Below are 17748 nucleotides of genomic sequence, written 5' to 3' on the forward strand. Positions count from 1 at the left end.
TTCTGCTCCTTGAGCGGCAATGGAGCACCTAGGTAATGTTTATAGAGTGAGGAAATAAACCAGAGAGCTTTAAGAGATCCACTGCAGTGATTGCACCCAAGAGACATTTCAACAGAAGTTCTTAGGCAAAATTTCTCTCATGATTTTTTCACGGTATAGGAAGGAAGAGATAGGAGAAATGAGGCAAACACCATATGACCATTGTGAATGCAGTGATTTTAAATGGTTTGGATAACCCACTGTGGGGAAATAAGATGTAAATAAAAACATAATGGTTGTTAGTTCCTCTTTAAAGGAAAATCGGGATTTTTATCCTGTGATCTTCCCATTTACAGTTTGTTAGAAAGTTGTTAAGCGGAGAGTATAAAAGGAAATTACGTCTTTAATTAAAATAGCTTGATGAATACTTCAGGGTTTTGAGCCCCTCCACATGAGCTCAGATCTTTAACTCGGAGCTGTGGCTGCCACTTTCCAGCTCATGCCTGTGGGGCTCAGCAGTGAACTGCTTGCCCCAGGCATCCCCTGTGCTGTCTCCTGCAAACCCCACAGCTGCAGCTTTCCTGCTTTCTCTAAGAACCTTTTCCATTGCTAATCAGTTCCTAGATCTCACAGAGCTACATGCTAACATTCAGCCTAATTTTATGAGCTGCATATCGCTGCTGGTTGCAGCATCCCTGAATGTGCTAGAGGCTGGTTTGCACAACTTCCCATTCTGGAGTAAGCAGCATCACGTCCCTTGGTCTTCTCTCATTCTCCTGCTTACAAGTACCTTGGTATCTGAGTTCCATTGCTGCAACCCTCTCTTTCCATGTGCTAGCAGCAGAATGGTTGCTCTCCTGGTGCACCTTACCTTTTTTCTGTTCTCACCTAGGAGGGTTTTTTCCACCTCCTAATGTATCTAATTCTACAATGGCTGGATGCACAGTCATGTGGATAAGAGCTTTTATCATCACTTCTGTTACAAACTTCCTCGGTCCAGAGGATTAGAACTCGAAAAGGAAAAAGTCTTGAAATTGGTTTAAATGGGTTTAAAAATGGAATTCAGTGGGTAAGAACGAGGGAATAGCATTGGACAGGTAAGAAAACTCACTGAGATGTGTCAGTAGCATTTTCAGGTGAGTGTGCTTTTAATTTTCACTTGCCAGATTTTTTTTGGGAAGCCCTACTTGTAGAGACATTCATGATGGCAGTACCCAAGATGGTAACTAAATGGCTGAAATACAAATGGGAATACTTCACTGCAAAGCCTCCTCTCTTTCCTGGTCAGGGAGTTAGCAATTATGGCTTGCACCTGTTTTGCATGGGTGTGCTCTTATTACTGAATCCTTTTCCCTATTTTTAACTGTTTCTCAAATCCCCGTCTGTTGCGAGACGAGGCAGAAGATTTATCCATAGCACAATCTTATGCCTTCCATTGCATAAGGGCTTTTTTCCAGTTTTCTTTTTAATTGGAGCCAGGATTCTAATTGAATCATTTTGAGTGAAAACATTCCTGGATAGAAACGGACAGCAAAAGAAAAGGAAATGGAATTGCTGTAACTTTAATGAGTGCATTCAGTTTTATTATTTCAAAAGTGGTAACATAATTGCTTTTTCCATTCAGTAGCTGAAGAAGTTTTCACCAATAATAAATAGGATTTTAATGGAAATGGCAGAAGTGGTTATGGACGGTAATAGCCATTAGGGTGTTCGCAGTTTTCAAATTAGGTGCACATAATTGGTCATAAAAGGAAAATTTCATTTGTTAAAAATCTCTAGAAACATATTGAATGGACAGGGGTAGAAATGATGCTTCCGTAGGAATTATTTTCCTGTCGTATTTAATAATCAGGATTTAGTCAAGTGTTTAACTGTGTTGCATAAACAAATAACATATTTGGGAAACATACAAAACTGTGTTTAAACAAAACTGTGCTCAGAAATATCAGCAACTGCATCGCGCGGCAGAAGATCGGTAATTGCGTCCGTATCAGCCGAATAGTCTTCCCCAATAATTGCTTTATTATTTTTGTTTGTTTGTTTTGAAAAAGAGCATTTTTATTGATGGAAGATGAGCTTGTAACCATGCTGACCCCCAGATCCATTCCTTCCTGCTGACTGCCATCTCTTCTCTCCGCAGGCCAGATGGTGCGCGGGCGCACCGTGCTGCTGAAGGCTGCGGCCGAGGGCCGGCCCTGCCCAGCACAGCTCAGCCAGCACCGCAGCTGCCCGGTGAAGCCCTGCTACAGCTGGCATCTTGGGCCCTGGTCGCCCTGCAGACTCCAGGTACGGCTCACAGCCACCTTGGGGTAGCCATAGATCTTCCTTGTTGAGAGGGAGGCGTTTCTTTTCCAGTTGTTGGAGACGCAGGGGAAATTCGGGCATGTAAACCTGTGCGCGTGGTCTCTCAGCTGGCGGCAGCAATTTATAGCAATATAGGTTCACGTAGTGTGAGCTTATAGTTGTATTAAAGAAGATTTATGGAGTGAATGTGCTTGAGCAAGCATAGTTGTGGTGACCTATAATTTAGTTATATAAAGCGACTCTAACGAGAAAATAGCTTGTCTCTTCTTCTAAGAACAATATAGGAGGTTTTTTAGGTTTTTTCCTGCAATAGTGTTCTTGCAAGGACTGTGGGCTCCTCCTTGCTCTTTTTAACAGCTGGAGAATGGCTGGAGTCAATGTGGGCTCTGCCCTCCACGCTGCAGTCGTTCTCCCACTGCCATTGGCCATTGTCAGCCTTGAATTGATATTTTTTCCCCCTGCGCTTTTTCTTCTCTCCTTAGCTGTTACTTGACGTCTCCTGTATTCAAATAGATTAGTTGGTAACTAATGGGCAGCTTGTGTGAGTTTCTCAGACATGATGAAGCCCGCTTGGGCTGCTGAGAGCACTGTTTGCTGTGGTTCAGGTGGAGAAATGCTCCTTCTCATCCTGAGGCACAGGACCTATGCACAGGCCCCTGCCTGATTTTCCATATTGCCAAATGTAGGAAATGGAAGACCAAAGTGGAAGTGAAGACACATTATTTGTGTTTTCTGATCTGCCCTTTAGTGCAGCATGCATGACTTGAATGCTTGTTCTATTTCTGGCTGCAGCTGATGGACCAATAGCAAACGCCAGAATTTACATGGCTTTTTGGAGATGAAATTTGGAGTATTACAGCCTTTGGACAGCTCAGGATCACAGAACCAGAAATACATTTTAGGGTCACCTTTCTTCTTCATTCCTGTGCTTAACAGCTCGTTGCAGATAAGGATGTGAATTCAGCCTTTGTATGTGCTGCACTCAGTATTTATTTATGTATAACATCCTTAGCTGATATTTTGTCCAGCAAAGGTAAGCAAATTCTACTAAGCATTAGGGATGAGCGATTCAAGCAGAGGAGCTAACATAGCTGATAAAAGAATTAGTAGAGAAGCTGAATTAAGGCCCCGCATATTCTAGAAAAATAACGCATCATGCAGATTAAAAGTGTGTACATCCAGAACCATGCTATATTTCAGCTCAGAGCAAGTAATCACAGCCTTTGCTTAGCCAGATATCATCCTGCACTTGCAGTGAGATAGAGCTTCCTTCTCTCCTTAAATTACTGTGTTGTAGTTTCTCCCCCCTTTGCTTTGGTTAGGAGAGGAGCCATTTTTTTCCACGTTCAGTTCTCTTTAATGAGGTGCTTAGGAATTAAATGTAGTTCATAAATACAAGGTGATTTATTCCTGTGCTTTTCTGGAAAAGAAGCTTAAGTGTACTTTCCAAAGAAAGCTTTCAGAAGTCGTGTTTTCAAGGATGCTTTGTAGAAGAACGTAAATACATCCCATGGTAAGACCAAAATGCATGTCGTGAAATTGTCCTCCTGGAGTAATGTAAACAGGACGACTCATTATAAGGCTAAAGTATTTCTTCCTTGTTTTATGAGATAACTGAGACTGCATTTCTTAATTGTAGAAGGACTATTTTATGCTAAATTGACTTTGTGTGAATAATTAGAGGTGTGTGCGTGTTCAGGAGTACAGCCTGCTAAGTGTTTTGTAGTGCTTGCTTTCACAGTCTGTAAATCAGTGCACTGTTCCCCAGGCAATTCCCCATGCCACGAGCACCCCTCCTGTAGGTGTGGGCATTTCTGCTGCATTCAGAGGGATGTGGAACTCAGAAAATGGGCAGTACACATCATCTTAAAGGGTTGCATTACATCAGTCTTTTTTCCATGGGAGCTGAAGTGTTTAACATTGATTAGTAAAAAAAAAAATAATTAGAAAATAGAAATTAGTAGTGGGTGACAGTGTTCATAATTTTTCATTAAAGGAGTGCAAGCCAAGTAGCTGGATATTATCAAGAATTAGCTGCCTAACGTTGATAAGAAGACCAAGAACCCTGTCTCTAATTTAAAGTGTTTTAAAAGATGGTTCCTTAACTGTGCTCAGACAATGGTTTCTCATTAAGGAAAGCTTTTACCTGATGAGATGCTCATCAACCTATGAAAACATTGGCCAGTCAGTTCTTTACCTAAGATGATTGTGAATACACATGAATCCCAATAAAAGCTAAAAAGGGAGAACTTTTCTTAAGGGCACATTTCAACAAAGCATCTCATTGGGACTGTGAGCCCTTGTGCTGTTGGTGTGCTAGAGATGGCTGCTGTATGGGCAGACCTCCGCTTACACCCTCGCATGGAAGAGTACTGGTAATATAGATTTGGTCCCCAAAGTTTTGAATATTCAATCATTTCCTCAGCAGTGCTCCTCTGATTAGCAGCTGCTCACTGAGTCCTCATTGTGCCGTCACTGCAGCAAATTTCCACTGATTCCACACCTATTAATTCGGTCTTCAAATGTATAATTTTGGGGAATGTGAATAATTTTTAGGATGATAAGGAAGTTAATGCATTGCTCCTGCATTGCTTATGACCTTGCCAAAAACATCAAAAAAGCCCACTGTCATTCCCTCTGTAAATGACAGTATGACACCTTATCTTTTGAATGCGTTCAGTTCATTGTGAAAACGATTTCTAGTCTTGAGTGAAAGCAAGTAAATGGAAGGCACTGTTAAAAAGCTAACATGTTTGTTTGGAGTTGGTTTAGAGTCCATGATTTCTCTTTTTTTTTTTATCCTAAACAAATGTATTGTCAATATTGCCTGATAGAAGAATGAAAAATGTTGCTTTGAGGCGCGCTAACTTTTATAGTGGAGGCTACCAAAAAATGCATTCTTTTCATGTTATTAATATTTATGTCTCTGCTGCTGTATGACTATTCATACATCGTTGTGTCGACAAATACTTGTATATTTACGACTCGTTTATAAAAGAACAAGTATCTTTTTAAAAGTTTTTTTGTCCTTTCCAGTAATCTTCAGCAATTCCTTGATCCACTTCTTGAGCTGCACGCAGGCTGCAGTTTGATCAGTGCCCATTTCCCCAGAGAATTTTCTCCACATCGCACTCTGTTTCCACCAGCAGTTTCCAAGAACTCTAACCCAATTGACAGCTGCATGAGTTATTCACACACCATTAATCTCAGGCTGCAATAGAGGTTTCAGCAGTGAAATGGTAATTTAGAGCAGTACGTTACAGACCGACTAAAATGAAACATGGTGTTAAAAACTTGAGATCTGGCTGCATATGGTAAATCTACACTAATGCTTCTCTAAGATGCTTTTGATAAGCAACTACTCTCAGTCCAACTATTTATGCCCCTATTTCCATTTCATTGTACGTCAGCAACAGAAGAGGTCTGGAGAAATTGAAAAAGGTACCACATGTTTACAGGAGAGATATTCTTGAGATTCCTGCTATCAAACACGCTGCCAAATAAATGCACTTGGTAGGAGCCATTCTGTTCCACAGATGAAGTCCATTATTTTAAAAGAATCTACTGCCAAGTGATTCAAAGTAGCATTTCCCTTGGTTATATAAAAGCAATGTTTCATCCTTCTTCTTGAGCTTTACTGAATTTTGCAAAGTGCCATTTCCACAAGGCTTGAGACACATGTTCATAAAGCATCACACAGGTTTAAGTTGTGTACCTCAGACATCACTGCAGCTCTGTTTTTCAGGGAAAAATGAAATAATTCCAGCCTCTAGAAATAGCCTCAGGGCATCAATTCTCACAGCATCTTCAGCTCTTGATCATCAGATTAGCCAAATGATATTGATTTTCTGGTAGAGTAAGTCTTCAGCAAGTAGTTTGGTGTATGGCAATTTGGAGTATTTTAGGACTGGGCTGAAGAGCGTGGAATGGCTTGCATGGAGCCTCCTATTGCTTGTTCACACCAGTGTCAGTGCTAACAGACTGTGGTTGGCTTCAAGTGGCATTTCAGTAAAGCAGGTGATCTGTGTCCACATCAGAACCGCTAACTCCCTGCACAATTAAGAAATTACATAACGCGTTAATCTCTGCAGCCTAATTAAAAGCGTTGATGGGTTTTTGCTGTTTGAATTTAAACCGTTTAAGTGCCCCATATTGGGCTGTATCACCAGAGGGGGTGAATGGAAATGCTCGTTTCTTTTTGAATGGGCTCTGCCATTGGCCTCTTCAGGGAAGCCAGAAAAGCCATCTCTGTGTTTATTGAACTGGGCATTCCTTAAGAATCAGTAAATACACAAGCTCTACCTAAAGACATGGAGAGCTTGCCCCAAAGACTGTATTCAGCTTTTACAGTACCCATCTCTTCTGGTAGCTTTGCTGCCTGGGCAATGATCAGCATTCCTAAAGCTGTGCTCTTCACATTTGTTTTTTTCCAATGCTGTGCTGGGGGAAGCACCCGCCTGAGCTCTGCCCCATCTGCTCAGTGACTCCTTTTTTCCCATATCTCCCACATGTGGAAAGGAAAGGATTTATGTGCTCTTCTCCCCACTTGGGCTGCAACACACTTTTTCATGTTCCATTGCCTCTGAGCTTCTGTAGAGCTGTGTGTGGAGATGATCTGCATCTGTTTTCCCATAACTGAGGGTACTATTGCAGCCCAGAAACTGGATTTATATCTTTGAGTTCTTTTTAGGTGGAGTCAGGTGTGTTTCTTCTGCCATCTGCTAGCAGCAGCAATGATTGTCTCTTTCTTTTCTGTCATTTCCTAGGGTGGACAGTGTGGAGATGGATTGCAAGTCCGCAACCTCACGTGCGTAGTGCATGATGCATCTGTTTCTGCTACATCCAAGCCAGTAGAAAACACATTATGTGGTGAGCTACCTTTGAAGGAGAGTGTACTGCAGTTACCATGCTCTGTGCCTTGCCCAGGTAAAGTCTTTTGAAAGTCACACTACGTATCTGTCTGTAATAGCTTTCTGAGACTGAGTTGCTTGCATAGCTGAGCACTGTCAGCTACTGCAGTAAGAATTTGTACTTCAGCAGATCAGGTAAATGCTCAGTCTGCTGTTTCTAGATCACCTGAAAAAGACTTTCTTTTTGGAGAAAATGAGATTTCTCATGAAGCAGAAAATCTGAATAATGCATACCATTGGGTGATAAACTGGTGTTATTTCACTGTTAAAGCCGTTGTACTCAGCCTGTCCTTAATCCTTTAAGGCCGATTCCTTTTGCAAACCTGTGATTTATTCTCTCTGCATGCAGGTGACTGCCACCTGACCGAGTGGTCAGAGTGGAGCTCCTGCGAGCTCACATGCATTGATGGCAGGAGCTTTGAAACAACGGGACGGCAGGCTCGCTCCAGGGCACTCATCGGTCAGCCTGCTGAGAACACAGACAGCTGCTCTGGACAAGTGGTGGAAACACGGCCTTGCTCAGGTAGCTTTGTCCCGCACAAGAGCTTACTCAGGTTTTATTGGAAAGTGAAGGCCGACTGGTATTGATGTTGCAGGAGGGAGGTGTTACGAATACCTGTGGAAAACCAGCCTTTGGCGAGACAGTGTGCGCACAGTGTGGTGTCAGCGCTCAGATGGAATCAATGTCACAGGTATGTCCAAAAGCAGACGTGGCTGAAAAGTCTTCTTCCAGGTATTTCTTCTTCTGCATCACATGTTTGGAGGGCAGTTGGAGAGCTTTCCTTCCTGATTTCCCCAAGGTTTCAGTTTAGAGCTGTGAGTAGGAAAGGTGGGCACTCAGCAGCCTTGCTGTCAGGTCATCTCGCATGTCATTGCATGAGGACATGTGGGTGAAGTACCCTAACTGACTTTTGGGCTAGATGATCTTAGTGGTCTTTTCCTACCTTAATGATTCTATGATTTTATGACTGCTGTATTGGCCACAGGAGGAAATGAGTGTGCCTGTACTAACAGGCCTGCCTAAGCCTTCTTGTTACTGTGGAGAAGGGAAGAGAAAATCACCTGCAATGGAAAAGAGCCCAGCTTCTGTAATGCTTCTTCTATTCAATAGACAGGAATCTCAGATCACTCAGACTGTGAGATTCCTGCTGGTGCTGTGACCTACAAATTCCTCCTGCACAGGATGAAAAGTGAAATTCATGGTCAGCACTTTGAAGCTGTACAAGAGGTTGGCAAAGGTAATAGGGCTTGCACATCTGCAGGATCTATCTTGGTATGCGCAGGATGAATGAAGAGAGAGCAGGAATGAAAATGGTATCTAGTTCTATTTATAATGAGTAGTTAAGATAATATGCAAAAGTTTTATGTGTGAAGGTTGCCAAGTAGTTAAGAACTCATTAACACTTTTTTATTCCTATAGAAACACAGAGTTTCCCTAGTGTGAACGGGCTAAGGTGTTATGTGGATTATGTCTTCTTATGTAGATAAGACATTAATGAGGACACAGAAGATCTGCATCTAATTCCTGATTCTGTCCCCAACTTCCTATGTGGCCTGGGGCAAATTGCTTAAGTCTGTATATCTCTTTTCTCTATTAATAAGATGGGCATGATAATAATTCCCTGCCTTGTGAAATTAATTAATACGATTCCTACAGATATTATGCTAATGTGTTCAGTAGTCTAGTACTTAGCCATTCAAAATAAGCAAGCAACCACTTCCTGCAGTACAGTGATCCAAGTCAAAAACACTGTAAAACATACCCATTTCTCTTTCGTTTGAAAAGCACTCTTCTGTTTTGAAAGTAACTTCTTCTTTTCCAGGAGGGTGTGCTCTTCAGACCAAACCTGCTGAAGTTCAGCACTGCAGCCCAGCATGCAGAAAACCCTTCTCCTACTGCACCCAGGTACATGGCTGCTGCAGAATGTGGCTGAGGAGTGAACATTGCAAAACCTTTTTCATTACCTTTGTATGTTAAACGCATTCTAGGACATGGGGGATAATTTAGCATGCCCATGATACCACCTCGAGGCAGTAGTAGGAATTTCAGTCCAAAAGCTTCATAGTTCTGCACGGATGAGTAAAGGTGTATAAGTGTAGAATTGTTTTGCTGTAGCAGCCTGCTCCCACTACCTCCACAGTAACCCCTAAAGCAAAGCCAGAACTGACCTGCTTGCTGAAATGGTGAGCATCTGCAGCACCCGCTGGATCTTTGAGCCCCTGTCTCCTCTTTGCCTCTGAGGTTACAAATGTCTCTTCCTGTAGGTACTGAAGTCTAGATTCAGAGCTACCAAAAATGTCTTCTCCTTGTCCTCCGTGTCAGTGGTGTCACAGCATAAAACCTTCAAATAACCAGATACAGCTGAGGTGTAGATATTTCTGTTTTAAAACTAGCTTCCACAGCTCTCAGTCTCACCTGAGTATCTTTTGGGAGGAATTATGGGAGGAATTAGCAGTGGATGCGAGCTCGTGTACGGGTTGTTGTGAAGTGATAGGTAGACATGCATTTCTTAGCTGTAAAAACTCTTGAGGTATCCTGCACCTTTCGCACCAAAAGCTCAGGATTGTGTCTGTCAACAAACTGGGGGGGCTGTAGCAAAAACCATGATGACAGGGTTAAATTCTTATCACACATACTGTAAATCAGTTTTCTGCTTGGATCGTGCAGAGCATATCAGACCATCACACGGGCATTGTAATTATAGGATAATTAGAAAAGAAATGCAATCTAAAAAAGCTATATTAAATTAGACATCCAGAAAATGGAGTATCTGTTTAGTGAATGTATGGGAACTGCTGAGTCACGGCCTGAACCTCTGATTAATCAGCTGAGGTGAGCCTTGAGTCAGCCAGAGGAGCACAGGTGAAGGCAATTCACCTGTGCTGCCGGAAGGGGTGGAGCCAGGCTCCACCCCTCCTGGACCTATTTAAGAGCTGGCTACCAGAGGGGAAGGATCTCTTCTGGAGATCCCCTCTTTTGGTATCTTCTGGTGAGCTCAACCCAAGGGTAAGCTCTTCCACTTATTCTCTTTTGTGATCATTGTCTGTTTGCCTCACTCTCTTGATTATATTGTAATTATAACATCTTGGTTATACAAAATTATAACATCTTGGTTATACAGTGAACCACCACATTCTAAGAAACCTCTGGAAGAAATGCCTACACTGGTCCAGCATAGCAGATATTTGGTCAGAGGGGTAATGCTTCCTTATAGATAGTTCTGTGAAATACTAGAGCAGAAATAGATTGGAATGGAGAGTTGGGTCTGAATTGGGATTGCTTCTTAATTCATTTCTTCTAATGCCCATCATGGTCACTACTAATTTTTGTTATTGACAAGAGGAGTTGGATCAGGCCACAGATGCCTATGGTTAAGCCTGTTGGGATGAGAATGTTTCCATATTGAGCTACTCTTCTATTACTCTTATTATTTTTTATTTATTATTATTTATTACTCTTCCATATCGAGTTACTCTTTTAACCAATTCCTCAAGTATATTATTGTTGTTTTAGATGAAGTGGGTTTGCATCACCAGGTTGTGGCCTGTTTGGTTTCGTGTCAGTGAACTTGGTAATTACATGTTGTAATTTACGTATGATGTACATATGATGTTGTAAAGTTACATATGATGTAACTTGCCATTTCTTGATAGTTTGCATACAATTTGTGCTGTCCTTTGAGAGGATACTAACATTTTAATATTGAATTCCCTTTTATTACCTAGAGAGGAGTCTGTGGTTGTGAGCGAGGATATACAGAAATAATGAGATCAAATGGTTTGCTGGATTACTGCATGAAGGTACCAGGTTTAGAAGATAAGAAGGCTGATGTTAAGACGATTTCTGGAAAAAATAAACCCATCAACTCCAAAATGCATGACATTTTCAAAGGATGGTCTATTCAACCTTTTAATCCAGGTGAAAAACTTAAATATGAATGGAATAAATTTTCTTTACAGTGTTTCTGCAGAAGAAAGATACAAGCTTTGTAGATCATAACATCAGAGATTGCATCTGGAGCAGCAGAGCGGCCTCACGGTTTCTAACTCGTGTGTCATCTTTCATTCCTTTGTGACTGTACAGAGTAATCACAATCTCTTATGTTGGGAGATAGCAAAGAGAATGAAGCAACAATATTTTGCAAAAGTATACTTAAATGCAGTTTGGGGGGATGCTTGGAATTATCTGTGATGTTTCGGTAAGTAATGCATTTGGACCAGGGAGGACTTCAGTAGCACTTCAGAAGATTCTGAGCAAAAAGTGCTTGAGACTTCATTAAAGACAACATGGGTTGTTTCTTGACATATTTCAAAAGTGTTTGAAAAAATACAGTAGAAAGCATAGAGTTTGGAGTTTTAATTGTTGGAGTTAAGACACTGAGAGAACAAAAACAAGCCAGAAGCAGGCAGGCTGCCGTGTCTAAGCAGCAGTGAGTCCTGAGTACTTCTGTGGCTTGTTTGTCATCGTTCCCAGCTGGAACAGGCACACAGGCTGCAACACGCCTCACTGCTACACAGGACTGATGCAGTAGCTGTAACAGCTGGTCACCATTTTGATTATGACTAAAATTAACTTATGCATATTAAATTTATGATATGGAAATATAACTTGAAAATAAGCAACAAAAGTATCAGATAAGTGAAGTTTTACTGAAATATTTCAGTTGCCTCTATATCCTGCTAGTCCCATCTTCCCTGTCTTCTGCTCTCTGACATTGCCTTTCTTTCCTATTAGCTTGTAATGAACATGAGATTTTAGAAAACATGCAATTTAAGGTTCTGTTGGGGGATTCCGGGAACCATAATTCTGTCTGATATATGTGATTGCACGTTGAATGTTACATTTACATATTTGATTTGCATATGGTAGTTAACCTTTGTGTTGACAGTCTCAGAGCTAATAGAGCTTGGTCCACAGCCTTTTAAAGTTGGTTGATTTTTGACCAAACTCATCATCCGATGATGAGTTATCGTTCACCAGCTGTTTGAGTCACAGGTTTGGGGTTAATTGCCTCTTTGTCAGCAACCGTGGCCCTCTGTGGGCTGTCTTCCTTAGGTGTCACATCTTCAGCTGATAACTTTATGAGGTTAGAAAAAGGGAGAGAGGTGTAGGTGGATGCTGCAGTCCTGTTTTAATCAGCATTCCAGGCTGCAAAGCTTCCTTCTGGTGAGCTTGACCTCAGCGCAGCGTTTGTGAGCCTGTTCTCCACCAGGACAAAAGACAGAGACAGGGACTAAGGAGCTTCAACAGAACATAGTGTTATGTAGTATTAGAGTATAAATGTTACAGCAACAATGTATGGTAAATAAATGAGCATGCTACATGTGCTAAGTGTATCATCAACCCATCCAGTAGGTTTTCTTCAGTCTCTATGTGCCCTTCGGACCCAGCTCAAGGCTAGTGCTCTTCACACTGTTCCCCTTTGTCTTCCCTCTTGACAAAATATGTAATTAGTGCCTTAAAACAGGCTCTGAGGCTTACTCATCTGGGAGATTGCAGTAATTAATGCTAGCAGAACCAGGAGACCACTGTTGCCTACTAGTTATGCTCTTGATAGCAAAACTGTGGTGAGTGCTCCCTGTACAGATGGCATTTATCATCCTTCAGTGCTATACTCCTTGACATTTGTGTATGTCTAAGGACTTGTATCTGTCACTAGAAGTATATGTGCCCCTCTGTACTTAATTTGTGGTTTTCCTTCCTGGTTATGGTTTGGAACACAAATTTTATAATGATTTAATGGGTCTTGATGTTTTTGTTCTTTCAAATGCTCTGCAGGAGCACGCAGAACTGATTTTGAATCTGGCTGTTTTTCCATTCTTTGCCACGCTCTGGGAGACCAGAGTTCAACACAGAAACTTTTTAAATAGTATTGTTTAAATTATTGGTTGGTGTGGTCCAGTGCCTTCGTATTGCAGCTGGAGAGCCTGTCTGCCTTCATAGCAGACCTGGTGGGGTGCAATGTGCTTGCTGTGACAAACCCTTTGCAGCACTGTTAAATGTTTCTTGGCCGTAAATTTCATACCTGACCGTCAGGAGAAGAAGTAAAACCTGTCATGATGAACAGAGCAGTTCTCACGGGGAAGATAGGCTGCAAGTGATTAGAGAAGAGGAGAAAGTCTGTGAGCAATACTCAGACTTCTCACAAAGCCTGGAGGGAAAAGAGCCCACAGCCAAAACCAGGAAAAAAAATGGGATCCGATTAAATATGTTTCCTTTTGAAAAAAAAATGATCATTCCAACATAACAAGAAAAATAAGTTCCCGGTCTGTCCCCACGTGCTTGAGTGCTCTGGCAATGGTCTCGGTCAGCCTATGTCTGTGGGCATGGAGAGGGCTCGTATTTCTGCCTCCAGGGTGGATTAATAACTCTGCTGATATGAATCAGCTCCGACTGCTGCTGTGTGGAGAAAATACCACCACGTCCATCCACCAGGAATTCTTTACAGCCAGAACTGAGCAGGAAGCAGCAATATTGATCTTTTAAAAATGATTATTATTAATGCAGAGCTTTAGTTCAAAATCTGTCCCAGTAATATGCATTAAGACTTCCTATCAGAAGGGAGTGTTTTACAACACTTGAGTGAAATGTGTGTGGAGGGGTTCTTGCATGGATTGTAGAGTGAGTCCCCTGCCATTGCATGGGGGCAGATCAAGCAGCCCTGTTGGCACCCCTACCTCAATTTTGGAAGCTTGTTATGTTTCCTGTGGCACAGCTTCATCCCTCTTACTATTACAAAGCCTATCCTTGTTCTTCCTCTAAGCTGAATTTATTCCCATTTGTTGCCCAGGCACTTTTCAGCGCTGAGCAGCTGGTTCCTGTTTGGTGTGCTGATGTCTACCCCAAGTAACCCACAAGTACAGGCTGGCTGTGGGTTATGAAATAGTGCTGCTCTGGAAAGCTGACACAAAGAGTTCCTTTCAGCTTTCATCAAAAAGCATCTGAAGTCCTTACCAAAGTTAAGATTGTGTGTTCAAAAAAATTGATTTTTACAGGAATGCCTTTCCTATCAAAAACATTTTTTGATGGATTTTTCCCAGCAACTCACTGTTGTGTTTCCCATCAATGATGCTGTAAGTTCTGCTTGTGTGTTTCCTCTTATCCTCTTGAGAAGAATTCATTTACAAAACGTTTTATTTTTTCTTTCTTTGTCTTTTTTCCAATCTTCCGACAGATGGTAAGCTGAAGATGTGGGTGTATGGAGTATCAGCTAGCGGGTTCCTCATCATAGCCCTCCTGATTTTTACATCCTTTCTGATGTGGTGAGTGTGGCACGGGGTTTTGGGCTTTGTTTGCTCACTTGTTTTTAAGATTTAATCCTTAAGGCATTAAGGAAGAATGGAACTTGGATTAGAGACCTACCCCCATTTGGTCTCTACCTCAGAGCACTTTAAAACTCTTCACATTACAGATGCTAACCTACATGATTGTGAAGATGTGTGGTGGTCATGCGGGGAAATAATTACTTTTGGTTATCAGTAGACCTATATATTTACAATTCTGGTGGGATTAGGAATGGCTTCTTATTGTTTATTGGATTCTTATTTAAAAAAAAAAAAAAAAAAAAAAAGCTGAAGAAAGGCAAGGGAGAGAGTTGGAGGTAGGAGCTACTTCCTGTTCAAGGAAAGACCAAAAATAATGGAGTCATTCAGCTGGAAAATGGTGTTTGATGGGAGAATACAATAGAGAACTATGAAATCGTGAATGGAATTGGAAAAGGGCCCAGGGAATCTTTATCTCATGCAGTGTAAGAAGTAGGAGGCATCAGATGAAGTGTTTAAAATTAACAAAAGATCTTTATTTTCACACTGTGCATTACTACCTTGTGAGCTTACTGGTAGGGGCTGTCCATCCAGAAAGATAAATGGGGTAGAAGATGGCAGAACAGTTAATGGGAGAGTGGCTTTCTTGGTGTTAAGCATGGCTTTCTGGGTCTATGTCTTAGCTCAGGAAATCCCTATGTAAGTTTTTGCAGTGAATACCTCAGGAGAAGGCACTCCTTGTGTCCAAAGCTGCTGTTACCAGCCACTGTTAGAAATAGGGCACTGTGCATGCTGAAGCTCTGCTCTGCACCAGCACATCTTATAGGGGGCTTCATGGTGACGGAGTCCAACCATGTCCTAACAACAGCATTACCCTATTTCACCCAGAATTTATTCCCTCTCATTATTTCTCTCATTCTCTCTTCAATTAAAAGCAGTGTTTGGCTGATGCATTGAAGCGTAGCTTCTGTGTTTTTTGAGTGATATAGCTACTGATCATCTGCAATGGAGCATGCTCAGTGGAGAATTTGTGAAGTAGCATTACATGCTTCTCCATCACTTGAAGACTAGAAGTGGGGAAGTGTATTTCTCAGTAATAACTATTGTTGTTTCAAGGAAAAGAATAGGAATATCCCAGGTCTAGGCAGCTCATGTTTCATTTTTTTCCATGAGGTGTTCTTTGTTTTATCATCTGTGAGAAGACACCAGAGACAAATGTGTTTGATTTCCTCTCCAGATGATAAGCACAGCTGGCTGCACACTGAGCTGCCCTTTCTCAGCAGGCTGCATGTCCACACCACCCATGGAATAACACACAAGTAGTTCCAAGCTGGCTTTCTTGGAAGAAGCCTCCATGCTGCCATGTCACCTGGTTGCAAACTGAAATAGCCAGTGTGGGAAGCTGATTTTTATGTTGAAGTTCGTTTTTTATGTTGGTGTGTCTGAGCTTCACACAGTGTTACCGTTTACGCTTTTTGCTTCCTGAAATATTTTTATTTTTCTTGCAGCAAAAAAAGCAAGCAGCATCAAAGCACTCCTCCACAACAGAAGCCTCTAACCTTAGCCTATGATGGAGACGTTGACATGTAACATAGAAAAGAAATCCAAATGTAGACATCGACTGCCTTAACCACTTTCTTTTTTGTAACTCTCAGACTTCTCAGTTTTTTGAGGAATCTCCTGATGTGTAATAACCGGGCAGAACAGAAATACTGCAAGCTTAACATTTTGCCACCTCGTTACTAAAGAAAAAATAATGGAGTCAAAGTCTTGGATCTTGTGAAACTTTCCTGAAGAAACTGGAAAATGCATCTCTTCCTGTTGAGCAATGGGAATTAAAATAAGAAAGTCTACCAACATCAAATGGAATTGGTCCAAAAAAAAAGAAAAAGAAAAAAAGCATGACAATCTGGAAGAAAATGTGACATTTACCGTAAATGACAAGTTTGACACAGCATCATTATGCACTATATTAGTGCAGGGTTCTTTATTCTTCACATATTTCAACAATGAGTTTTCTAGTGTTTACATTTCGTTCAAAGACTTTAAAACTGGATCACGTATTTTGAGAAATGCAAAGAATAGTGAGTTGGAGTGTCTGAAGTTATCTGGTTTTTTAAAGTTTCTTCCTTCTTATCCTGTTTTCTAGTCTGGAATATGATTTCTCTTCATTTCCACCTACAGGACAGAATAAGGATTGCTAAGAAGAAGCCTAGGTGGTTTCTGAACTGAAAGTATTTTTTAAAGGGTTGAGTAGATAGATGGGTGCTCTGACGAATGGCTAGAGGGTCTGATTGTTTAAAAAGTATTTTAAATTAAACAAAAGCATGTAGATACATTACGGCCAGTTTAAATTGTTATTCCGTTTAATTAATACAAACTCTGCTTTTGTATTTAAATTTTCTTATCTGAAATATTTATAAATTCTTTTTTTGAATTTAATTACCTGACCTCATTTAATATACATCAAACACAAATACGGTTTGTAGCAGGCCTTGCTTTTTTAAATGTTTCAAAACCACTGAAAAGTTACATGTTGTAAACATCTGGGAGTATTTGAAGAGGGTACGTGTTTATAATAGTATGTGTTGCAAGTAAGGAAGTGCCATCTTGTGGTATTGACTTGTATTTATAAGCAAATAAAATGCTAAAGAGAGTGAGAAAGTTGCTTCTGGTATGTTGAATTAAATGTGTGTAAACAATATTCATTATTAGTCCTTTACTGTGTCTGAGACTGAATGCTGATTTCAAACAGTTCTGGCATGTTTGGTGCTGTAGTGATTAGCTGAAGAAATGGTGTAGACAAGCACAAGTTGAGAGTAATTGCAGATCTGGAGAACGCTCAGGGTATTTTTAGCTCAATGCTGCTTCTTTTTGGAATAATTAGAAGGGAAGAAAAGAATTATTAGCAGCCCTTGTCAACATGCAGTTGCTGTGCAAGGGATCACGAGAGAAGAGCATCACCAGGCAGAAGGCAATGCTCGTGTTGTCACAGCACTGCTCATATTCAGAGTTTGAACGCTATGATTTCACTGGAGATATGGCACTGTGAATAGGTTTACTTCCTGGCAGGCAGGAGGTCACAGCATCAAGCCATGGTGGTGCTGTGGCTGCAAAGCAAGGTCAGAAACACACTTTCCTTTTCCAAAGAAACAAATATTGATGGAATTGAGAGGGAACACTGCCTCAGTCACTTGCAGAGAACGCAGCTTCCTGCCAAAGGCGTTTGGCTGGTCCTACTTTCTGCCTTGGAGTTCTAAGTGATCATGGTCCTAGCAGCAGGGTCTGGTTG

The 17748-nt window shown here is 41.2% G+C and overlaps 1 protein-coding gene across 1 annotated transcript in view; it reads left to right on the top strand.

Annotated features, from left to right (window-relative positions):
• The window catches only part of THSD7B (thrombospondin type 1 domain containing 7B), a 244865-nt gene extending 227754 nt beyond the window's left edge, over window positions 1–17111 (top strand). The window contains exons 21-28 of the mRNA XM_042827458.1: window positions 2120–2265; window positions 7050–7209; window positions 7543–7716; window positions 7790–7885; window positions 9017–9099; window positions 10920–11112; window positions 14369–14456; window positions 15965–17111. Coding sequence (XP_042683392.1) covers window positions 2120–2265; window positions 7050–7209; window positions 7543–7716; window positions 7790–7885; window positions 9017–9099; window positions 10920–11112; window positions 14369–14456; window positions 15965–16046 — 1022 coding nt within the window. The 3' untranslated portion in view covers window positions 16047–17111. The remainder of the gene's footprint in view (window positions 1–2119; window positions 2266–7049; window positions 7210–7542; window positions 7717–7789; window positions 7886–9016; window positions 9100–10919; window positions 11113–14368; window positions 14457–15964) is intronic.
• Window positions 17112–17748: the final 637 nt, after the last annotated feature.

Source organism: Centrocercus urophasianus, unplaced genomic scaffold (assembly GCF_019232065.1).
Source record: "Centrocercus urophasianus isolate 14NV4802_14NV808 unplaced genomic scaffold, USGS_Curo_1.0 seq_28, whole genome shotgun sequence".
In the NCBI taxonomy this organism is placed as follows: domain Eukaryota; kingdom Metazoa; phylum Chordata; class Aves; order Galliformes; family Phasianidae; genus Centrocercus; species Centrocercus urophasianus.